The sequence below is a fragment of the Pithys albifrons genome, chromosome 13 (genome assembly GCF_047495875.1).
Source record: "Pithys albifrons albifrons isolate INPA30051 chromosome 13, PitAlb_v1, whole genome shotgun sequence".
NCBI lineage: Eukaryota > Metazoa > Chordata > Aves > Passeriformes > Thamnophilidae > Pithys > Pithys albifrons.
In genome coordinates this window covers 13,690,447-13,713,137 of record NC_092470.1, presented here as the reverse complement: position 1 = coordinate 13,713,137, position 22,691 = coordinate 13,690,447, and the positions used below count along the sequence as shown (strand labels likewise).

The 22,691-nt window shown below is 54.1% G+C and overlaps 3 protein-coding genes across 13 annotated transcripts; 1 reads left to right on the top strand and 2 right to left on the bottom strand.

The window, feature by feature from the left end:
* Window positions 1-355: 355 nt before the first annotated feature.
* On the bottom strand, window positions 356-10,857 carry KIF7 (kinesin family member 7). Of its 6 annotated transcripts, none has more exons than XM_071568604.1 (18): window positions 10,557-10,857; window positions 9,031-9,231; window positions 8,365-8,776; window positions 7,297-7,828; window positions 6,856-6,993; window positions 6,502-6,726; window positions 5,879-6,081; window positions 5,499-5,605; window positions 5,044-5,199; window positions 4,539-4,741; window positions 4,233-4,430; window positions 3,867-3,992; window positions 3,231-3,407; window positions 2,727-2,942; window positions 2,308-2,514; window positions 1,639-1,837; window positions 1,397-1,546; window positions 356-1,205 (listed from the first exon to the last, which is right to left on the bottom strand). In XM_071568604.1, exons 1-18 carry the CDS (start codon window positions 10,855-10,857, stop codon window positions 820-822), a joined length of 4,137 nt encoding a protein of 1,378 aa, XP_071424705.1. In that variant the 3' UTR covers window positions 356-819. The 6 variants fall into 6 exon arrangements, with proteins under 6 accessions (XP_071424705.1, XP_071424706.1, XP_071424707.1 ...); XM_071568605.1 differs by having other exon boundaries at window positions 356-1,202; XM_071568606.1 differs by having other exon boundaries at window positions 5,879-6,078.
* Window positions 10,858-11,014: 157 nt separating this feature from the next.
* On the top strand, window positions 11,015-14,531 carry LOC139677977 (ras-related and estrogen-regulated growth inhibitor-like protein). The gene is made up of 4 exons (XM_071568480.1): window positions 11,015-11,869; window positions 12,256-12,309; window positions 12,550-12,626; window positions 13,180-14,531. The coding sequence occupies exons 1-4, from the start codon at window positions 11,551-11,553 to the stop codon at window positions 13,603-13,605; spliced, it is 876 nt and encodes a 291-aa protein (XP_071424581.1). The 5' UTR covers window positions 11,015-11,550; the 3' UTR covers window positions 13,606-14,531.
* A 255-nt stretch (window positions 14,532-14,786) lies between these two features.
* On the bottom strand, window positions 14,787-20,945 carry PLIN1 (perilipin 1). 6 transcript variants are annotated; one of them, XM_071568620.1, is made up of 9 exons: window positions 20,056-20,945; window positions 19,220-19,418; window positions 19,011-19,093; window positions 18,399-18,651; window positions 17,946-18,217; window positions 17,274-17,423; window positions 16,350-16,583; window positions 15,581-15,865; window positions 14,787-15,034 (listed from the first exon to the last, which is right to left on the bottom strand). In XM_071568620.1, exons 1-9 carry the CDS (start codon window positions 20,098-20,100, stop codon window positions 14,963-14,965), a joined length of 1,593 nt encoding a protein of 530 aa, XP_071424721.1. In that variant the 5' UTR covers window positions 20,101-20,945; the 3' UTR covers window positions 14,787-14,962. The 6 variants fall into 6 exon arrangements, with proteins under 6 accessions (XP_071424721.1, XP_071424719.1, XP_071424718.1 ...); XM_071568618.1 differs by having other exon boundaries at window positions 14,787-15,865; window positions 20,056-20,114; window positions 20,466-20,945; XM_071568617.1 differs by having other exon boundaries at window positions 14,787-15,865; window positions 20,056-20,730; window positions 20,816-20,944.
* Between the last annotated feature and the right edge of the window lie 1,746 nt (window positions 20,946-22,691).

Here is a 22,691-nt window from a genome sequence, read left to right as displayed (position 1 = left end):
AGCTGTCAGTGTTAAGTTGCAGGATTGTATTTAGTCTCCCTTACACCCAGACTGGAAGTTCCCCCAACAATGTGGAAACACTGCTTATAGGCTGCAGCAGAAAAATAGAACCAGAGTTACTTTGATCCTGGATGTTTCAGACAAGTCTGCTGTTAGCAGGAGATGCTGCTCCCGTGGCAATTTAATGTAGGAAGCCTATCACCTCTGGCTGGAAGCACTTAAACAAAGCAGGTATTTAAACATTAAGGCAACACTGTGACAGCAGCTGAGTTCCCATGCAGTGAGATTTAAAGCTCTTTTCCTGGGTGGCTGGAGTTAAGTGACCAGTCAACCCTCTTGATGAGTGACTACTGCATAAACCTCACTCTGCTTTATTAGAAAAGTTATAGTACAAATATAAAACCCCCAAAGTGACTACAAAAAAAATCTGTGTACAAATTCTGCAGGACTACAGAATGTGTCCCTCCAAGGCTACCAGGGCTTAGCAAGCCCTGCAGCAGAGGCTTCCAAATTGTAAACAAATTTTTAGTGTTAGAGGCCAGGGTGGAAGGTGTATCCTGCTTCACAGTGTTTGGGCTGCTGAGGAGGCCAAGTGTCCTGTCAGTGCTGTCTGGACTGGCAGCAACATGGAGAAAGTAGGCTGGTGCTCCCACACCTTACACACTTCCCTTATGCTGACAATCACATTTTTCTTCCTCAGGCCTCTGAAATGTAACAGGGTTGGAGCCAGGCTGGCTTGTGGGGCAGGAAGGCACTCAAGCTCACGTCAGCAATACCTGCTCCTCCCTGCCTTGTGCCAGGTAGATGTTAAACCTGTGTCTAGAGTGGGTTTTTCCTCACGTCTATCATGGCTGGGTGGTAAGGCACTGGGCTCATGTTCAGGCTGGCTCTGCGCAGCTCCCGGCGGGGCTTGGAAACAGGAGCGAGGCTCCGAGGTGGTTGCAGCTCATGGGGCTGCCCCGCCCTCAGCAAGTGCTCCACATCCCTCTGCCGAAGGTCCCCGGAACTGTCATTGGGCAAGGATGAACGTCTCCACGTGGAAGGCAAAGGGGCGTGCACCAGGTCCCTGCTCTCATCCCTAACCCGATGGCTCTCTTCAGCAACAGCAAGAGGCATGGGCTGCTCCCCAAGGCTGGATTCCTCACAGGTCCCAAGCACAGGGGCAGCTCTGTCCCCAGCCCCATGAATGCTTCTCTCCATCCCTGCTGGGAAAAATTGAGGGTACAATGAGGTGAGTATCAGGATTCTACTTTTCTCACCAAAATTGGTGCTTGTAGAGCCCTTACTGAATGACTTGTAACCTCACTGCTCCAAGCTTTTGTCACCAGGGTTGGGAACTGAAACTCCATTTTAATTTGGTAAGAACAGCAAAGTCCCAGCCTGGGTTTGCTCTCACCTTTGGTCTGTCCAGGATAGAGGTTCATGTTACTAAGTCTCTGGTTCAGCTCCTGGTTTGCCCACATGTAACGACTCAGCTCTTTTTCCAGCACCTGAATCCTTGCTTCATACTGCAGCTTGCTGCTGGCCAGCCCCTCGTCCATATGCTCTACAAGGAAGAACAAGGCCATTTCAGCCTGCAAGTCCCCTGAAAGACAAAAGCAGTGGCACTGCTGCCTGTTTGGGGAGCTGGGAAGTTACCACGGCTCTGCTGTAGCAGTAACTGCATGTTCTGCTCATGCTCCTTCTGCTGCAGGGTGAGCTGCCGGTCCATCTCTAGGCGCTGGCGTTCCACAGCCACCTCCAGCCAGTACACCAGCTGCTGCTGCTCCTCCAGCTGCATCTCCAGCTCCGAGAAGGCAATGTGCTGCCTGTGCTGATCCTCTCGCAGTGTCACCACCTGGCCAGGGCCCAGGAACAAGAAACACCTCAACTCTGTAGCACCTGGGAAGACTTCCTGCCCCATTGAGCCCCAATCAAGTTAGTTTTTTGGTGCAGCTTACAAAGGTTAGTAGTGCTGGGATGTCAGAGCTGCTTCGTGGAGGGAAGAGCAAGGTGTGGCTGCACTGATGTGGCAGAGCCACTGCAGGGATCCATGCATCCTATGACTAGATAAGCCCCTCTCCCAGCTGGGGGTCATGGTGCTGTGGCTTTGTGGCCTGACTTTACAGGGCAAAACTACAGCAGAAGGCAGAGAGAAAGCTTGAAACTGAGGAAAAGAAAGAGTTTGGTCAGATAATAATTTCTGTTAACAACTGCTTTCAAGCTATGTTATATTAATTGTGTGCTCTGGCTAGCTAATAATTTAATCACTAGCAGCCAGTAAATGAACAACAGCTCCCACCAGCAAAGAGGGTAGTTGTCTCCCACCTTGTCAAAGTACTTGCAGAGCAGAGCTCGGGTCTCAGAGGAGGAAAGGTAGCTGAGCTTGGCCATGAGGTTCATCTCACACTGGGACAGCAGGCTGGCTGAGGCCCGCAGGACTCGCTGCCTGCACGTGATGGACTCGTTCTTGTACTCAATGGCTGCATCCAGAGCCTCAATTGCCTCATCCAGCTGGAATAAGATCCGTTCTTCCTGCGAGGGCAGAGCTGCAGTTAATAGGGAGCAAAGGGTTCGCTCTGTCTCACTCTACCCTAACCTTCCTTGTCAACTCAATAGTGCTGGTGAGAAGCTGGGGTTTGGGGACATAGGGGAGCATCTGCTAAGGACCCTGTGCTCCCATCTTTACTTCTTTCCTACTACGTTGTGCTCTTGCAAGCAGATCAGCCCAGCCCAAGCAGAGGTACCTCTGGGGACAGCAAGGTGCCCTGACGCAGCTTGTTGTCAAGCTCCAGCCTCTGTTTGAGCAGCTGGTCCTTCTCCTGGCGCAAGCTGTTGATCTCCTGGCGGATCTGCTGCTGGTCATGGGCGCTGCCGTGACGCAGCTGCCCATTCTTCTCAGTCAGTTCCTTCTCCAGGTGCTCCAGGCGGCTGGACACTCGCACTATATCATCTGTCAGGGCCTGCAGCACAAGATGCTCAAGGATGTCTGCTCTAAAGGCAAGTCAGGCCCTCAGCCCCTTTCTACTCCCCCTGTAGATAAGTGACTCCACAGACAGACATAAGCCGAAAGCTGACAAACCAACTAGCTCAGAGACACAGCAAGCACAACCACACTGTTATGCAGAGGCAGATTTCCCACTCACTTCCCAACACCACTTCATCATGGCCTGCAGCCCTCTGCCATACCAGAATACCCTCCACCTCTGCTGGAAATCAAGCAAGGGGTTGAGGTGTTGCTCTAGTCCTACCTGGGTGGAGCGCAGTCGTTTGCTCTCTAGGCCATTCTTCTCCTGCAGTAGGGCTTCCTTTTTGGCCACGATAGCTTCCCGCTTCCTCAGCTCATCTTCCAGCTCATCCAGGGCTCGGCGCTGCTCGAGAACTTTATCCATCTCCATGTCCAGCCATTTCTTCTGTTCCTCGATTTTCTGATGGAGGGAGAGGCAAAGGGCATGTGTGTGTGTTCAGACAGCAGCAGCAATGCCCAGGACTGTGTGAGATCAGAATGAGAGTCTCGATTCCATCTCTGCTAACCCAGACAGCCCAGACTTCGCTGGTTTTATCCTTCCAGCTCCTCCAGGAGGAAGAGTCAGGCTAAATCCCCAGCTAAACTCCCCAAGGAATCCTTGGGGGATACATCTCCCACCATCCTTCTCCTAACAGATAAAATTTCAAAGTTTCTTGACCAATGCTGTGATTTAGAAGAGATCCTGCTCCTGATGATAAGGCAAGATCTAAATTCCCTGCTAACAGATGCAAGTGATATTATGGACTGTCCTCCTCAAGGGCAGGATGGGCTGAGGTTTTCAAATCTCCCCTATCAGCCTACAGTCTGCCAAGCAGTCCCTCTGAACAGGAAAGAGGAGACAGGCCTGCTCTGTCTGTACCTGCTGCTGCTCCAGGCTGATAACGGAACCATTGCTGCCGCTTCGCCGCTTCCTCTGGAAAGCTGCAATTTCCTCTGTTTTGATGCGCAGGATTTTCTGGTGCTGTTCGTGTTTCAGTTCCAGTTCCTGGATGTGAAAGAGCAGCTATGAACATGGAGGGAATGGAAGATGCTTGCCCTACAGCCAGGGGCTGAGCGACAAGTTATGTTCTCCTCTAGCTCTTTGGATACTCTCTCTCCATTTCCATGCTCTCCAAGACAATCAGACCCCATTAGAGTTACCTGGCCTGCCCAGCAGCTTGCAGAGCCCACCCATCATTGTCCTTCCAAATACCACAGTAGCACAGCTGCCCGTGCCCATTCCTACCTTGACTCGGTGCTGTCCCTTGTTCACCTCTGTCTCCAGCCGCCGTTTCTGCTCACTCTCCTCCCGCAGCCGCCGCTGCAGCTGGCTCTGCTGCCGCCGCATCAGCTGGATGTTCCTCTCCAGCTCCTGCACCCGCTTCTCGCTCTGGGCCGAGAGTGACACCAGCCTCTCTGTCGCCTGCTTCTTCTTGCACAAGACCTGCGAGAGAGCGAAAGATACCCCTGACATCTCCCCTGGGCCCTTTGCAGGAGTGCCCCCAACTCTGCTCCTGCTCGCTCCTGAGTGGGCAGATCTCTTCCCACTCACCTGTGCCTTGCTCTGCGCGGCCGCCACCCGTGTGCAGTACTCCTGCAGCTTGCGCTTCTCCCCAGGGTCCCACGGTTCTTTGCCCTCCAGCTCCTGGAGCTGCTTCTGGCTCTCGGTCAGCTCTGCCCGAACCTGCTCTGCTTCCTGTTCCAACTCGCTGATCTTCTGGCTGTACTGCCTGTTCAGAGCCTGGGCATCCTTGCCTGCAACACAGCCCCCTCCCTCACAGCCAGGATACTAACTTTCCTCTCTTTCTCCAAGGATTTTTGGCTACTGAGACCAACAGCTCTCTTTCTCTCAGCCACTCCAGGGAAGGGAGAAACCAGTGGGAAGGGTTTCTGTTAGCTGTAGGAATGGAGAAACAGGGCTTTGGTATCTACAGGAGTAGGGACTGAGCACAAGCAATACAGGGAGAGAAGATGAGGATGGAAGCATAGGCCACACATCACAACTAGGAGGATGTTTCATGAGAAATGGGTGCAATTTCCAGCCAGTAGCTCTGCACCTGTCTTAATGAGCTCCGTGATCAGCTCCTCCTTCATGCGGATGTTGATGGCCAGCTCTCGGATCTTCTGCTGTGCTTGCACCAGCCTCCACTCAGAGTCCTTTCCTGACAGGTGCTCCCGGGAACCAAGCAGTGGTTCCTGCTTCCCACAGACCTCTGGAACACAGATTCCCAGGTAAGGAAGGTACCATCTTAGCAGCCGCATGACAGAAGGAATGCAATCTCACATCTGTAGCTAGGGTCTGGCACAGCATCGCTCAGTGTCACCTGCAGCTTCCACCAAAACACACACTCGTGCCAGGCTCCAGGAGTTCAAGTTTCTCCTTAACAAAAACAGCTGGACTGTCACCTGCTCCAGTTTTATCCTCTGGGATTATTCAGGTAGGACAAGAACACCCAGTGAGGCACCCACCAGCCTGCAGGAGACTGTCCAACAACCTATGGTTGCTACTTGCCTTTTGACAGCTCCAGCTGCTCCTCCTGAATTGAGTGGGCATTGCCTCCACTTGGCTTCTCATTCAACATGCAAATCTCTTTCTTGCTCCAGTTTTGGATCCCGTTTCTAAAAGAGCAGCAAATGCATCAGTTGGGCCTGGGCATTGCTAGAGCTGTTCCCAGTAAGGACCCTCATGATCGACAGGCTTCAGAAGGAGATGGAAACAGTAGCTGTTGTCAGCTAAGTAAAATGGTCATTAGCTCCACAGGGAGCAGTAAAGTATCTCAGCAGAATCACGGCCCCCAGAGGCAGCATTTTCTCTCAGACATGAGAGTTGAGCTGCAGTGGTGGGACAGCCAGGTCGGGGCACTGCACAGGGTTGTGACAGCTTCAACTCACCGGCGCTGGGACAGGTACCGTTTCCATTCCCACTCCTCCACCTCCTCTCCTGAGGACAGCTCTGATGGCTTCTCTGAACCCTGGCTGAGCTCCCTCCTTAGCACCACATCTCCAACCTCAGGATCACCAGTCAGGCCCTGTGTGTGGTTCGTGTGCCAGCCTGCCGGCTCCTGCTCCTGGAAGGACAAGTTGCTGTTGAGCTGCTGGGGCACAGAATTGGAAAGGGAGGAAACATGCTGCATGAGAGCCAGTGTCAGAAAAAGCAGCTCCCAGCTGGGCATCGCTGCTACACACAGAGAAAAGCAACAAAATGGAGTTGAGCCTATTTTCAGGAGCACTGGTGTGTTGCGAGTCCCAGCTGCCTGCCCTCCTGCTTTCTGCTGCTCAGACATTGAGCAAATATGAGACTTGCCCACAACATCAAAGTAAAAGCCTGAGTTTTGAAGCTGGGCTCTTTTTGCCAGAGTTGTGAAACTCTCTGGATTTGAACATGGAGCGCAGACCTCTGGACTATGTTTCTGACAAGGGGCACATTCAATAGCAAGGAAACAGCAATTCCTAAAGTGATGGGCAGAAAAGTGAAGAGGCAGCAGTTCTTCAACAGCACAGCCTTGTGTCCTCACCTTCCTGCAAAGGGCTCTTTCACTTTGCTCAGGAAGGAGCCCTGAAGGAACACCACCAAGGCCATGGGATGGGGCTGCGTCCAATGGGGCCGTGTGAGGTCTCTGGCTGGCAGTCACCAGGTGAAGGTTTTTCAGCAGTCCTGGCACAGACAGGTTTGGCATTGCCATCTCCAAGCGCACATGCAGCTCTGAGATCTTATCCTGCTGCTCCTGCAGTTTGTCACTCTAGGAAACAAGGAGAAAAATGTAATTATATACACACTGATCTCAGAGCTGCTGCAGAGGAACCTGGAAGCTCGGTAGGAAAGGGAGGAGTGGGCAGATCCTTACAAAGAGAGCAGAGCCCAGAAATACCTGCAGCTTATACTGCTCCATGGCATCCTCCAGGGCAGCCAGGAAATCACGGTTCTCCTCCTCCAGGCGCTCCACTTGCCTCTGCAGTTTGGCCACCTGCTCATCTTTTACGGACTCACATTTCTTCTCGGTGTTCACCTGCTCCCCAAAATACAAGAGAAGCAGAATCAGCATCCACCTTTGTCCTTCGCTTCCCATGCTGGACTCTGCAAGGGCACAGTAGCTCTGCAAACTCAGATCTTTACTGCAAAATACGTCTCTCAGCTGCAGCTGAATCCAACTTCTTCCTGCCTTCTGGGAGGACCATGTTTTTCTGCCTCCTTATGGCCTTTTGGACAGGATGTTTCTCCTCCTCTCCCTCCCCTGACCTGTGCTGAGGCTGCTGCCTTCAGTGGTAGTCAGATGAACCCAACCTCAGAGCTGCAACACCCAAACTGTTACCTGGGCTTTTGCCAGCTTTGAGTCTTGTGCCTCAGTGCTCTGGTCTTCCATGGAGGTGCTTTCAATGCCGCTGTCCAGCCCCGCTGAGGTCAGCTCACTCCTCTCGCTCTCCACAGCACACAGCCACTCCTTAACCCGCAGGATCTGCTCCACTGTCAGGTTACTGTCCTCCTGGAGCTCCATCAGCAGCCGGTATGCAGCGTCAGTGCAGGTGCGGTAATGAGCACACTCGGCCAGCAGCCGTGATGTGGGGTCGGGCACACAGCGCTTGGCACTGGCTGAGCGGTTGATGATGCGGGTCTCGGAGCGCTGCCGCTGCTCCAGTGCCTTCTGCAGATTCTTTATCTGCAGGTGAAGCTCCTCGATGTGCTCCGTCTCCTTGCGGCAGTTCACCACGGCCTTGTTCTGGATGTTCTGAGCCCGGCTGGCGTAATTCAGCGTGTTGAGGCTCTCGTCGAAATCAGAGGAGGATGGGCTGACACAGGCTATCATCACAGTCTGGGCATTACCCCCCAGAGAATCTTTCAGGATCCTAGGAAAGAGCATGGTGATTAAAATAGCTGAAATACAAAACAACACAGGAATCAGAAGGTCTTCAACCCTTTTCAGAAGTTAAGCCCAAGGAAAATGATATGCTTGCTCAGTAGTTGCTTTGGCACTAGTGAGGTGAATAGAATCATTTACGGTTTGCACCATGGCAAGTTTCCATCCTAATAATTCCTGAGGCTGGGAGTTCACTTACTCTATGATCACTGCTAGGTATGCGCTGCAAGGGATTCTTCTGGAGATTGCAAAGGCTACCTGCTCGAGCTAAGAACCATCAAATAAGCCTACCAGAAGCTTTTTTTACTCCCTGCCCAACAGGGAGCAGGAAGGGCAGGATAACCCACAGTGGCACCCCAACTCAGTTTCAGCAACATAACTCAAACAAGCCTTGTCTTCTTCAGCACTCCAGTGAGCTAGTCTGTCGTGTCTATCCTGACCTCATTGCTCTTCAAGCTTCCTGCAGAGAGGGTAGACCTGTAAAAGGAGCCTGTGAGATATAGGGGGTCCTGGTCCCCATGGTACCTGGTGATTTTGGAGTCCCTGTATGGGATGTAGGTGGTCTTTCTCCGAGGATCTCCCAAGGCACTGATGACATTGCCCAGGGCCAGGAGGCCACAGTTGATCTGGATACTCTCCTTCAGCCTCTCCCCTGTGTTTCCTGTCTTCACAATTCGCTCTGAGCCTGCCAGGTCCACAAAGTGAAACTTGGAAACCAGGACCTGGCCAGCAGCAGGGACAGAGGGTGGGCGGTGGTGCAGAGGGAGGCGTCCAGCTCCACGCCGCTGTTCCATGGTCACTGTGAAGATGGTGTGCGAGCGGCTTGACTGCCTGTTGATGTGGGTAGCTCCTGTGTGCTTGGCTGTGTTCCCCATCTCCAACAGGCTCAGCACCTCGTCCAGCCCTTCCACTTCTGACTCCTTCACACCGCAGAGCACTGCAAAGCAAAGGGAGCTGTCGTTGGGAGGGACAGGCTGTCCAATGATGCAGCTCCTCTGCAGCGCCTGGTGCTGTTGCCCTGCTCATACTGTGCCATGCACAGATCTGCTTTCAGGACCAAGCACGCCAGTCTGCTGCAGGAGACACACAAAGGGATGGAGGGAGAAGACCTGGCCCTGTCTTCACAGATAGATAACCCAGCCCTGGCATCTGACATGGGGAGAAAAGGAACCCCTGGACAGCTACACATACCAATGTTCCCCTTGTCATCCTCCCGGATCTGGATGTCTTTGCTGGCTGTATCCACCTGCAGCAAGTCCCGAAACTCCTCCTTGTACACTTCCAGGTAGGACACTCTCACTGTATAGTCAATCAGGTCATTCTCATCGATAAGCCTGAAGGTCTCGGCCATAGCTCGTGGGATGATGCCCTGCTCATCTTCATTGATGGAAGCTGGCAAAGAGAGGCACATGGTGACAGGGAGCAGGAATGTCTGGGGAGCCCATGCTGGACAGGGACAGAGGTGTGGGCAGAAGCCTGCCCATAGCACATGTCAAATGGAAAGGAGCAGCCTCACAACCATCCCACAGCTCAGCTGTCATAGCCCAGATGAAACATCCCACGGGACCTTTGGGCAAATCCTATTCCATGGCGGCAATGGATTCCAGCAGTGCTGCTCATTTCCAGTCCTTCCTCAGGAAGGAAAAGTCACCTTAGCATTTTAGCAGGTAGCAAACACCACATCTGCAGCTACAGTGTGCTGTCCTTTAAGGCCAGTGTGACTTCACAACTTTTCCCAACTCTGAGAAATTTCTTTTGTGCTTCCAGCCTGCTTGTATCAGCACTCTCCTGTCTGAATGGTTTTCTTTTTGTCTCCAACAGCTGTGTAAAAAGGCGATTCCCAAATTTGGTGCAATGATAGCCTGAACTGGGAAACTGAAAACAGAGGCAGACTGAAAGTATGGAAACAATTCAGTGTTTACAGCCTATGCAATTAACTAAAGCTGACTGAAACATTTACAATACATCCTCTGTAAGAGATCACAATGCCATTAAACAGGAGGAAAAGTTTTCCTTTTTCCCTTTTCCTTCACCTAAAGAAACAAACAGCATTAACTCCTGCAAACCTCCCTCTCCTTAGAGTTTATTTCAGGACCTAGGAAGATCACCACCACCTCCAGAGCAGGTGGAGGAGCAGGTCCTCTCCCTTGTCCTGCAGTGGAAGGGGAGAAACTGTACATGCAATGATCTCAAAGGTATTGTCCATGGAGAGTGGCTACAGCAGCATGGGTGGAGGGAAGAAAAGCCTGCTGGCAGGGGAAGAGGATTGGGAGCGGGCGTGGTGGAGTGGGGAAAGGCTGGCAGGGCTGACAGGGTGGAAGGTTTGGTTGGGACAGTGGTGCTGGAAGTTCTGGAAATGATGATGCTGTAGGGTTTCGGGAGAGAGAGAGCAAAGGTGCTGAAATAGGTGTGGATGGCAGCACGGGTGAGGCTGGTGGGTTGGGAGAGATGGCTGGGATGATGCTGGTCTTGGTGGCTTGGCTGGGGATGGAAGAAGGTTGCAATGTGGGGCTGGTGGGGAGAGCTGGGGATGGTGGGGATAGGGGAGGGACAACGATACTGGGAAGGCCGGGACTGCTGGAGGAGCAGGGATGCTGGTGAGACAGGGATGCTGGCGAAGCAGGGATGCTAATGGAGCAGGGATGCTGGTGAGCCAGGGATGCTGGCGAAGCTGGGATGCTGGCGAGCGCGGCGCTGCCGGTCCCGGCAGGACTCACCGACGCTGGCCTCCCCGATGGTGTAGGTCTTGCCGGAGCCAGTCTGCCCGTAGGCGAAGACGGTGGCGTTGAAGCCGCGGAAGAAGGCGCGGAGCAGCGGCTGGACGCAGGCCCGGTACACGGCCGCCTGCCCCGCCGCCTCGGGCAGCACGGCGGCGAAGCGGAACCGGCGGCGGCCCAGCGTCACCTCGCCGGTGGCGGCATCGCCCCGCAGGCAGGGCCGGTGCCCCCGCAGCGCCTCCCGGGGCAGCAACGGCCGCACCCGCACCGCCACCCGCACCGCTGCTCCCTCCGCCGCCATGGCCGCGCCGGGCGCGCCGCGATGGCGTCAAAAGCTCCGCCCGGGCAGGGAGAGGGAGGGGATGGAGGAGGAGAGCGAAGGATACGGCGGAGTCGGGCGGACGGTCCTCGTCAATGGGCAGCACCCGGGGGACGCGGGAGGGCTGCGGAGGCTGTGCGGTGGGTGGCAGGCAAGCAGTGGGTGCTCCCGAGGAGCTCCGTCGCTCCAGAGATGCTCCATCACTCTGGAGATGTACCATCCCTCAGGAGGTGCTCCATCATTCGTAACATGATCCATCATTCACAAGGGACTCCGTCCCTCGTGCGGTGCTTCATCACCTGTGAGGCAACGCTCCGTCAATTGTGAGATGCTCCATCCCTTGTGAAACAATGTTCCACAACACGTGAGATGCTCCATCACTCACAAGGGGTTCCATCTCTCAAGAGATGCTCGGTCCCTGACGAGACACCCCAGAACTTGTGAGACACTCCTCCACTCCTTGCAGGCATTCCCACGGTCAGCATGGGGAAGGGACAGGAGGCCACGCGGCCCTGCCAAAGGACCAAGTGTTTGAGGTGCAGGCGTGGGCACTTCCTGGGATGCAGTTTGCGAAGCAGCTGGTGCGCACAGCCGGTGCTTCCCGGCCCCCTGCAGCGCTTGGGGCTGGCACGGCCGGCTCCAGGCACTGACGTTATGTTCAGGACAAGCTGAGCGATGACAAAGTTTTTCATCCGGTTGCCTGCAGTTCCCTCTGCACCGCCCCTGCGGCTGCGGGGAGGGGTATGGGCCTCGCGGGTCCCCTGGGTGCCGTGGGAAGCACTGGACTGTCGGCTGTGCGGAGAGGAGTTGTACACACACTGCTGGGACTGGTGGAGGGGCTCGGCCACGCTCGGCATGGGGCTCCGGCTCCCCCTGCGCCGGAGCACCAGCTTCACCCCCGACCACCCTGCCCTCATGGAGGTGCCTGGTCCCACTGCCCTGAAGATGGAAGCAAATGTCCTTGTTATGGGAGCGGACAATGTGGGGAAATCAGGTGAGAACTGACCGTGAGCTGGGAGCAGGGGGTTCCCAGGCTGCAAACTGCAGCAGTGTTTGGAGGACCAGCTGCAGGGAGCAGCCTGCGGAGCGAACGCGTGAGATGGGGCTGAGCCCGTTTGATCTGAGGTGGGGAAGGTGAGCTCAACCTTGTCATCGGGTGAGTGGCGGGGGAAGGTAGTTTCCACTGAGGAGCTGCAGTTTGCTGATGCTCCGGGTCGTGCTGCTTCAGTCACAGACCAGCTGGTGGCTGGGGGAAACACAGAGGTCGTTCCTGCTGTTGAGAATTTACAGGGGGATGGTGCCTGACTCTGCTCTGGATTTAGAAAGGCTGATCCTCCAGGTTTAGGGTTATTCTGGTGATTCTTATCTTTCCTTCTGCAGCTCTGACCGTACGTTTCCTGACCCGGCGCTTTATCGGGGAGTATGGAGACATGGGTGAGTGCCAGGCCACAGCTTAGGCTGGTTCCCATTAAGAACTGGGGCCAGGAGGCAACCCTGCTTCTGCCTACAGGATTTCCTTCCTCCCCATCCTCTCCTGCTTTTCTCCTGCTCCCACAGACTCAGTGGCTTTATTTATTCACTGACCCATCCCTTTGCTTCAAAACTCTGGGGTGCAAAAGGTCCTGGTGGCAGCTCGTGACGCTATGACTATCACTTTTTTTTTTTTTGAGGCAGAATTCATCTACAGCCACAACCTGACTGTGGATGGCCGAGAGATTCTCTTCCACATCTGGGATGCTCCGAATTCTCAGGTGAGAGGGCTTCACTCCTGTCACCCATTTCTACCCCAGGGACAAAAAACCCCTTTATTGAAAGTTACCTAGGGGAAACCACAGGCTGGGACTTCTATCAAAGCTCTCACATCAGAGGTGACCAAACCTTTCTCACCTTCTTAGCATAGTGCAGCAGCATTGCTGGCAGGGTAGGTAGTAATAGTCACTGTAGCCTATGGTTCTGTGACTGAAGGCCTGAAGCACTAATACTGCCAGCCCAGACTGTGCACAGAACTGTGCTAAAGTAGTGGAATTGCTGTTCTGAGGTCCTCTTGCTGTTGTCACCTACAGCTTGTGCTGCTTGGCAGCTGGGTGAGGAGGTGAGGACAGTGTTGCTGAAGGCTGAATTCTCCTGCCTTGGTGAGGCCTGCTGCATGCTGCTCTGCCTCCCTCAGTACTCCTCTTTTTCTCTTCCCTTTTGCTGTTTGTTAGCTGTCCCTGTTCTGACAGGCTTAGGATTGCTGCACCCTCTTCTAGCAGGCAGGTGTGGAGAAAGAGAGCTGGATAAAAAAACTCTTTTCTCTTTCCCCAGGAGCAGACAGAGGATGGCTCCTCAGAGGAGAAGCGAATCCAGTGGGCAGACAGCTTTGTCCTGGTCTACAGTATCTGTGATCGTGCCAGCTTCAACATCCTGCCCCTCAAAATCCAGTTCATCAAGGCAGCCAAGGAGGGGCAGAGCCAGGAGAAGGTGCCCATCATCATTGTGGGAAACAAACGGGATCTGCACCACCAACGGGTGGTGTCCAGTGAGGAGGGTCGGCTTCTCGCCCTGTCTTTAGACTGTGGTTTCTATGAGGTCTCTGCAGCTGAGGCTTATCATGGGGCCCTCATGGTCTTCCATGGACTGGCTAAGCGCATCCCAGACACCAAACTGGCACTGAAAAAGGGTACAGGGATCCGTGGCATCGTCAAGACCATGTCGGCTGTGTTTGCCCGTAAACGAACAGACTCCCTCTGAGCTACAGCATGGATGTTGCTGCTCTCTGTGCTGTCCAGCTGGGCCAAGCCTCCCCCCGGGTGCCCATGGAAATGATGTGTGTCTTTCCATAAGTGTGATGGATTCCTTGCTGTCCTCCTAATATCAGGGTCTGGGTGTCCTGCCATGCACAGACAGTGCACCCAAGAACTGTAGGATGTTACTCTTGGCTCTGTGATGGGACAGAATCTCCATTTCCAGCTTTTTAGGTGCTTCCTGCTTTTTCCTTCTATCTTCCAACACTGGAAATCACCAGGCAATTTTGCCACAGCTCCAAGCAGCAGCATCCCTAGCTCCTGCAGCAGGAGCTGCCCAGGCCTTTGGTGAGCAGGGAGGATATGCTGCTTCTGTACAGCACCTGAATTCCTGCCTCTCCACTGCTATCCTGAGATCCTTATTTCTGTTTAATGCTGATCAAATTCCTCTCCGGTAACCCTGGAGCACCCCTTGTGCTGTCAAGGTGGGGGTTTCTCCACCAGGGAGGCACTGGCAGTTGCCACATGTGTCTCAGAGCCCAGGGCACCGACCAAGCCTGGAGGTCCTCAGTGAAGGCTGATGCCTCCCATCCCACCTGCCTTGCTTTTGAACCATCCTCTCTCCCACAGCCTTTCAATGATCGCAGCCCTTTCCCTTGTGTGAGCAAGTGCTGTGCAGGCTGTGCCTGGGAAAAAACAGACACAGAGTTTGTTTCCAGGATGGGGATTGCACCACGGGCCTTTCCAAGCCACTCCTTCTGTAAAGCTGCCTCTCCCCGGGGATGAAAGGAGGTGGGAAAAGAGGTTTCTGGGCTTGTCGTGGAACCCTTCTGCTGCTGAGAGGTTTTTCGTGCCTCTCCCCAAACCTTTCGCCTTATGCCCTGGGAAAACAGTGTTTTGGAAGAGGGTTTGTGTGTGCTGTGTGGGCACTGACTTCTCTGCTGTGTTCTTCTGGAAATGCAATAAATTGTCTTTGGCAGGAAGCCCTGGCTCCTTGGAGCTGTGAATTTGTACTTGGGGCACGGGAAGAGACACGTACTGTGCTGGGCATGAGCACCCACTGTCCCTGTCGCAGCTACCCAAGGATATTTCCCACACCCACTCCCTTGGCCCTGGTTTAGGGGTCTCACCCCACTCTGTTTTCTTTGTTTTGTGTCTCATTCCCATAAAGCAGCAGAGGAGACGGCATGAGCAGCAGGAGGGAAGGTTTATTATTGCAGTGAATACAACAAGGTGTTGTGGGAGGCAAGGTGATCCTGTGGGAGAGGGGCTCCAGGAGCTCCAACTGTTTTCATCAGACTTTTTCCCAACTCCACCATCAATCCCACCACTAGCTGGGAGGAAGGTGCCCTGGGCTTTTCCACTTATGAATCCTGCTGGTCGGTGGGGATCTTCAGCCCCTCCATGGAGGAGCAATCTGTGGCCAGGGATGGGCCCTGCAAGGGGAGATGGAGGGAGGAAGGACAGGGAACCAGGCTTGCTATGGTCATGTTTGATGGCTTTGCTGTCCTCCCTTCTCTCTCTCAATGTGAAGCCCATCAAAGTCCATGCTATCTGCTCAGCAGGGACCAGGGTAACCCAGTGCTAGCCCTGGATGGTCCTTTTTCCTCTTTGGTCTCACCACTCTTTCTGCACCTCCTTTGCCTCACTGCTTGCCTTTGGTCCCACCTTCCCCCCCACCTTCTCCTTGCAGATGTGAGGCTTTTTTCTGTCTTTATTACCTCATCCTGACCTCAGTGCACTCCAGAATAAGACATCTCATGGCCTCTCTACCATTTTAAGCTCCTGTCCTGGTACCTGGGTGCATGTGGGCAGCTGCAGGGGCCTGGGCAAAGCATGCTGTGGGGAGATTAGAGGGGCACTGGCATGTGCTTGTCCTCCCCACTGGCTCAGTCCTTCTTGAAGACAGGAGTGTAGAGGTTGCCATAGTAAGCCCGGCTATACATGGACTCAGGGCTGAAGCGGTAGGAGCCCTCACTCACCCGCCTATTGTAGGGGGAGAAGGCAGATTTCCGTGGGAGGGGGTACTCGGGCTCGAAGACAGGGCTGCGGTAGTAGTTGTGCCGCAGGAAGAGGGGGTCCTCGAGCCCCAGGAAGGAAAGGGGGTGATGGCCATGGTATAGCCTCCAGTCACTCCTCAGCTGGGATTTCTCCTCAGTGGAGGGGGCAGCAGGCTTGGTCTCCTCTTCTTCCTTCTTCTCTGCCTTCTCCAAGTCAGACTTGCTATCACTGGATGCCTCCGCTTCCTTCACTGACTGCCTGCGGAGCTGAGGGATGGAGTTAGCATACAGCCAGGCTGTACCCACCTGCCAGCTCTGCTCTACCTGTGCTACACAGCCCCTCACCCTGAACTGGAAGAATGTCAGGATAAGCCAGTTTGCCCTGCAGAGGAGCAGCCCCTGAGCAGCTGTGGTGGAGAAATGGTCCCAGGGGAGCAACAGGGTGGGATAAAGGAGAGGGGACATAGTCTCAACTTGAACTTGCACCTTCCCACAAATGTGTGGTCACACCCTATCTTGGGAATGAACTGTGTAAAGATGCCACCACTTCCGATTTGTTTCTATTGGGGGACTTACTGTCGCTTGGGCGAAGTTTCAGGAGGAGGGTGGGACTGCAGTGTCCTCACAGCACCCCATCTCCCCACTCTGATATCTCCTGACATTGCCTGGAGCTATGAGATACTCATGGGAGGAGGTTGGGCAAAATGGGGTTTGCTGAAGATGGACAGGACCTGACTGGGTACAAACTCACCGGCACGTAGCTATACAGGGTGCCCAGCAGATGCTTAGGGGCACTGACGAGGGTCCCCCCGAGAGCATCCACTGTTTCCATAGCCCTGGACAGCCTGCGGGGGGTGAAAAGGATCAACCCCTCTGCCGCATCCCAGGCCACGGCTGGGACCTTCTTCACGCTGGAGAAGCCGGAGGCACAGGCACTTTGCAGGTTGTGAGCCACGCTGCCCACCAGCCCAGGGTCCTCCCCTGCCTGCCAAGAGAAACCAGCTCAGCTCTTGACCCCGGTCCCTTCCTCACTGGCCCTTCCAGGCAGGACAGGGGTGGACCTGGGTTCTCCATCCCTTCTCAGATCAAAGCCTGAGTGCTTTCAGCTTGCTGTTCTCCATAGAAATTGCAGCCCTTTGCAGCAGGGTTGCTCCTTGTCACCGCCAGTTTTCCCCCCTCCAAGCCCCCGGGGAGGCTGGAGGCTGTGCTTCCGCTGCAGGCAGAGGTGAAGGGCAGTGACCCCAACCTGCTGCTTCCTGTCCCCACGTCCCAGTGGAGCGAATGCTGGAGACTGTTCCCAGCCTCACCGGCTCACGCCACCCCTTGCTGCTAGGATCATGGTGGGGGATTTTTCAGGGGTATTCATGAGCTCAGTAGGGAGCTCTGTGCTGACACCCCACAGCTCCAAAGGAGTCATGAACAAAAGCCAGGCTGACCCTGCCTGGCACAGAGGCTACCCACAGCCCCCAACTTTGGAGAATCAGAGAAGAGCATTGCTGGGGCTGCTCCCATGCCAAGCCCCAACTCACCTCCTCCAAGGTACTGTTCACGGTTCATCAGGGATGGGGGCCTGGTCCCCAAGGGTATGGGGGGAACAGCCTCCATGCTGGCATGGTCCATGGGTCTAAGGATGCTTTGGGGTGTCCCTAGCTCACTGCCCATCTTTTCTCCATACCTTGGTGTGGTGCTTGTCTTTCTTCCCTGCCTTCTCCTTCTTCTGATCCGGTGCCTTGCTCTGCCGCCGGCTCAACCAGCTGCTGGTGCTACTCTGCCCATCACTGTGGGTTGGTGGTGCCGCAGGTACACTCAGCTTGGCCAGCCTGCCCTGGAAGAGGAGAAAAAGCCACCTCAGAGGAACCTGGCAGATCCCATCCTCTCCATCCTGCTTAGCCTGAGGATTTTACAGGGGCCTTGGGGTGCACAGCGATCAGAGACTTCATTTGTGCACCTGGGGAGAAACCCTGAGGGCAGATGGGAGCTCTGGGATTTTGGCACAGGCCGAGGGAGGGTTTCCCACTGCAGCGTGGTATGGGAGAGGAGCCTCCTTCTCCCCATCCCCTCTGGGTCTCTGCAGGGGTTTTTTGCTTTAGGAAGGATGTTATGGCAAGGCTATAAATCAACAATTATACCCTGGAAGCCTGCTAAAAATAACTTGTCCCACTGATGCAGTACATGGTTGTGTATGAAAATCACACAGGAACCAATGGCTCCACCTTGTCTTGCTGAGCAGGGGAAACATACCCTGCTTTTGGATTTGCTCCAAGGTGCCTGAAATGTCTCATCCAAAAATCAGCCCAAAGGAGGGTATGGGGGTGCAGAAGCCTGGCAGATGGGTTTTGGAACTCACCACAATGGGGATCCAGGAGGCCAGCTCCTGCCCTTTGGTTTTGGCACGCTGAAGGCTTTGGGTGGTTTGCTGGTAAGCACGGTGGGAGACAGTGCTAACCAAAGCACTAATCCTGTCCAGAGTGCTGGGAGAACTGGGAGTGCTGGGTACACTGGGTGCACTGGGAGCACTGGGAGCCCTTGGAGCACTGAGAGCACTTGGAGCACTGGGAGCGCTAGGCTGCTGCTGTGAGACCTTTGCTGTTGACTGATGTTTCTTTTTGGGCTTCTGATCTAAAAGGCAGAAGAGCACACACAGAATAATGATGAGAGGGTTACATCCTTGAAGGAAAACCCTCCTACACCCTACACCAAAATCCAGAGACTGTCACTTGCCCCATGAACCCCACAAGTGAGGAACCACCAGCCAGCCATCACCAGACACCCTTAGAGGGGATTTAGGCATCAGGACTACCTGCTTCTTCATCCTCCTCTGGCAGCAGGTACTCCATCAATTTCTCCAGCCCTCCTAGGGCTGTGTCTACCCCTGCAGCTGCCATCTGGGTCACTGAGTTCTTCCTCGTGTACTTTGCTGTTGTTTCCACTGTGCTCTTGGTGGCTTCATAGCCCTCTGCTGCCAGCTCTATGATCTTATCCATGGAGCTCCCAATGGTGCTTTTGGCACTTTGGAGGGGGCAGGAGATGGTGTCCTTCAGTTCAGATGCAAGCTGCCAGCAGAGAGATGGAGAACAGCCCTGCTGGTATGCTTGGGATAGCATGGGACATCTGTAGGGACCACAGGGACCCCAGCCCAAGCCATGCCAATAAACAGCTCTAACAGGGGCATAAGCAGCTCTCTCCTGCCTGGGCTGGAGGTAGCTGTCAGGGATGGGACACAGGACATTGTTAACCTGTATTTGGGAGTCCCAACCATCCTCTGAGCTGCAGAAGCCCCCGAAGGAGCCCTTACTTAGAGATGCTGCCTTGTTTTCTGCCCAGAAGTCCCTCACCATCAAGAGCAGAGGACATGTGCTGTGGGCTCTGCAGAGGGGCTGGGGGTTCCCAAATTGTCCTGCCTGTGACTCACCTTGTCAACGGGGTACTGCAGGGCAGGGATCTTCTCCTCCAGGTGGTCCAAGCCCCGGCAAGCCAAGTTATTGGCCATAGCAACTGCCTTGGGCAAGAACATGTTAAGAAAAATACCCAAGTTGTGCTAGGCATATGCTCATGCCAGCACTGTCCCAAGGGAGGCTCTGGCAGGCACCCCTGCCATGTCCCCCTGGCACTGGTACTCACACTGTGGTTCCAGCCTGCGCACCACAGGCTCCATGCCCCACATGGCCAAGGCACCAGCGCCCTGCACACCCCGCTCATAGACCTCGCACACAGAGGCCATCAGTGGATGAGCCTCCTTGGTGCTCGTGTAGGTCCGCTGGAGGCTCTCACAGGTCGAGCTCACCACTGGTAGCTGCAGGACCCTCTGCAGCACATTCTCCTGCACGTCAGATAGGCATCAGTTAGCCAACAGCCTCTCCCCAAGGAATGCCCCATCGCCCACACACCGGGGACACTTGATGTGTGTCAGTGACCACAGAGGACCTCAGCTTCCACCAGAGAAGGCCATTTCTCAAACCCCATTGAAGGTCTCCCAGCTATGTTCTGTGAGGCACAGCCATGGACAAGCAGGCTGGCTGCTGCCAGTGAAGGAGCAGGGACACCACACGCAGTGTTGGAGGAGTGACAATCCCTACTCCTCCCATCTCCCAAGCCCAGCTGAGGTGTTCCCTCTGACTTTCCACCCTGCTGGAAACCTCCATGACTGCTGGAGGTTTGGGGCTACAGAGGGGCCATGGATGAAGGACAGACACTGTCAGCAGCTGTCACCCAGGGTTCAGATCAGCTCAGGGCTAATTTTTTGAATCTGAACTATTTAATTTCAAGTGAGCAAAAATGTTTGTCCTTTCCCTTTGATGATGCTCTATACTACTGCAGGTAAAGATCCATATAGAGAAAACATGGTGACGTGGGACAGTGTGAGATGTGACTGGTGTTCATCTGGCAGAGTTGGTATATGCTACCTGGCCACTTCGCCACATCTCTGCCCTCCCCTCTCTCCCTCTTCCCACACCCACCTTGGTGCTTCCATTCTGCAGAGTGTGATTCTTCTTCACTGTCATTGTGGCACATCCACCTGCAAAGCAAAGTTGGGAGCCGCAGATCCTGCTGCGAAGGCAGGGCTGGGCTCAGGCTCCCCTCCTCAGTCCTGTACCCCACCAAGCATGGCAGGGCTGGGAGCTGGGCTGAGACATGCACCTCCCCTGGGTTGCATTGCCCAACACTTGACTTTTTACCAGTTAAGCTGTAAAACCAATGCCTCCATGCAGCCCTCCCTTGCTAGTGTGTCTTAATAACCAAAGATGCAAAAAATTAGTTGAGAGGCATCTAGTTAGAAGAAGTTACAGTACAGGCAGGATAAAGGGCACTGGCAAAGCAAACGCAGAGCAACCAGGATGCTGACAGATGTGCACGAGAATAGACTTACGAGCAGGAAGACAGGGCAGGAGCAGAGAGAGGAGCTGTGGGTAGTGGTGAGATGTCTGGCTGAGATTAGCATCCCCTCCTCACACATTTGCTCTTTGTAATGCCAGCGCCCATTCCAGCGCAGCCCCAGCTTGATGCAGGGGGCAAAAGCACTGCAAAACACCTGCCCCCACTGCTCCTTGTTGGGTGACAGCCAAAAGCACAACTCCAGCTTCCAGCCCCAGCACAGGCTCCCTTTTCTTAGCAGCAGATGAAATTCAGGAAATCTAAAAAGAGTGAGTGATCCCTGCTGTCACCCCCTAGTCACACCAAAGCTGTCCCTGGAGCACCCAGTGGGCACAGGCTACTCACCGAGGGGCAGGCTGTCCCCAGCAGAGCAGGAGCAGAGAGAGGTTGGTGGCTGCACTGTCCCTTCACCCAGCTCCTCTGAGAGTGATGCTCCGTGCTCTGGCCACTACCACCACCACCATGAGGCCCCACCTCCCAGTTGCGCGGGTTTGGGAGCTGACAGATTGCTGACGGATTGCGGTGGAAACTGGCCAAAGATTTCCCTGAAGCCACCGTAATTGGGAACAGATGATGGCAGAAAAACCCCTTTGTTGTCTTCCCTGCAGAGTTGAGAAGCTGTGGTTCAGCTGGGATTCACGGGGATTTAACTCCACTCCTTCAACAGAAGATAAGAAGCTGCCTTTGGACTTCACCACAAAAGCAACAGATCATGAGCAGCCAGGGAGAAGGTGAAGTCAGGCAGAGTTTCCTAAGCTATTAAAACCTTCCTGTAGTTCTGTAGTCCCTGTTTTGCCCCATGGTGGACCAGGATACCATCCTGTTGAGAAACCTAACACAGACCAAGAACAGTTTCTCCCCAGGTGAGTTTATTAAGCACAAGGAGCAGAAGGCAGGTGTAGGGGACACATCCTGCATTAAACAATCTAGTTTGGCCAGGTCCACAGTTTCTAAGAGGATTCATGGATCTTGGTGAAGAGGCTTTTAGCTGAGGGTCAGGGCAGACACTGCATTAGGAAAGTTCTAGGCATGTGGACTAGATAGAAATGGAGATAAAAATCAAATTGGAAGTGATCTCTGGAGGTTGCCTCGTGCAATTCTTACTCAAAGTAGGGCTACCCTCAAAGGTAGATCAGACTGCTCAAGATCTTGTCCAGTATTGAAAATCTCCAAGGACAAGATTCCCATCTCGCTGGGACCACCAGGCATGATGCAGGGAGAACCTTGGAATGTGGCTCAGAACACCTGCAGCTTCCCAGCACCCCCGTGCAGGACACAGAGGTGTGAACCCAACATGACTCCATGGCTTTCTGACTGGCTGTGTTGCTTGTACATGGGGGTGGGAGACTTCCAAGAGACATGGGAAAGCCACACATAGAAGGAAAATATCCCCTTTCCTTAGCAAAAAGCCCAGAGTTTGCTTCCAGCCCAGGGCTGTGCCTTGCTGCCTTGCTGGCTGGGTGCAGAGGCATGTGAATGTGCTGATCTTCTTCCAGCTCAGTGCTGGGGTGAGTCCCTGCCTGCCAGACAGTGGGACAAAGGGCACCAGCCTGCTCAAAAGTTTTCTCCCTTGGCACTGAGAATTTTTCCACCCCTGCTGGCCTGGTTAAAGTGCAGGGGGCATGCCAACCTCCTCTCTGCCTTGGTTGGAGCCAGGATCAATAGACAACACAGCCTTTGCCCTACTAATGCCTTTGCTCACCCCCTCCCCTTCCTCTGGGGCAAAGGCTGTGCCAGCCCCGGGCTCTGCAGTGCAAAGGTACCACTGCTCCACCACTCCAGCTCGCACCAGAGATACTTCTGTGCTCCTGCAACATTTAGAGCTCACGGCATCAGCGGGGTGCCAGGGAAACAGTTTCACACCCTTGCCTCTGCAGTCGGCTCTGCAGCCATTAAGATACCTCGCTGAGGGGGTAAGCCAGATCCCCAAAGCCCTGCTAGGCTTCATTACACTCTGGTCTGGAAGTGGGCTGGAGAGGTAACTGATTAATTTCCATGAGTATCAGCAACCCCTTAACCACTGCTGACAGATGTTTGTCCAGTTTCTTTTCAAAGACTGCCTTCCTGGGCAATCTATTTACTTTGATTTTACTTGCAGTTCAAAAAAAAAGTGTGGTTTAATTATTTGCTGCAATATAATCATATTACCTGTTAAATGGATTTAGAGACTTATTTATTGCCTTTCTCTTGGCAGAAAACCTTTTAGACACTTCTCATAGCC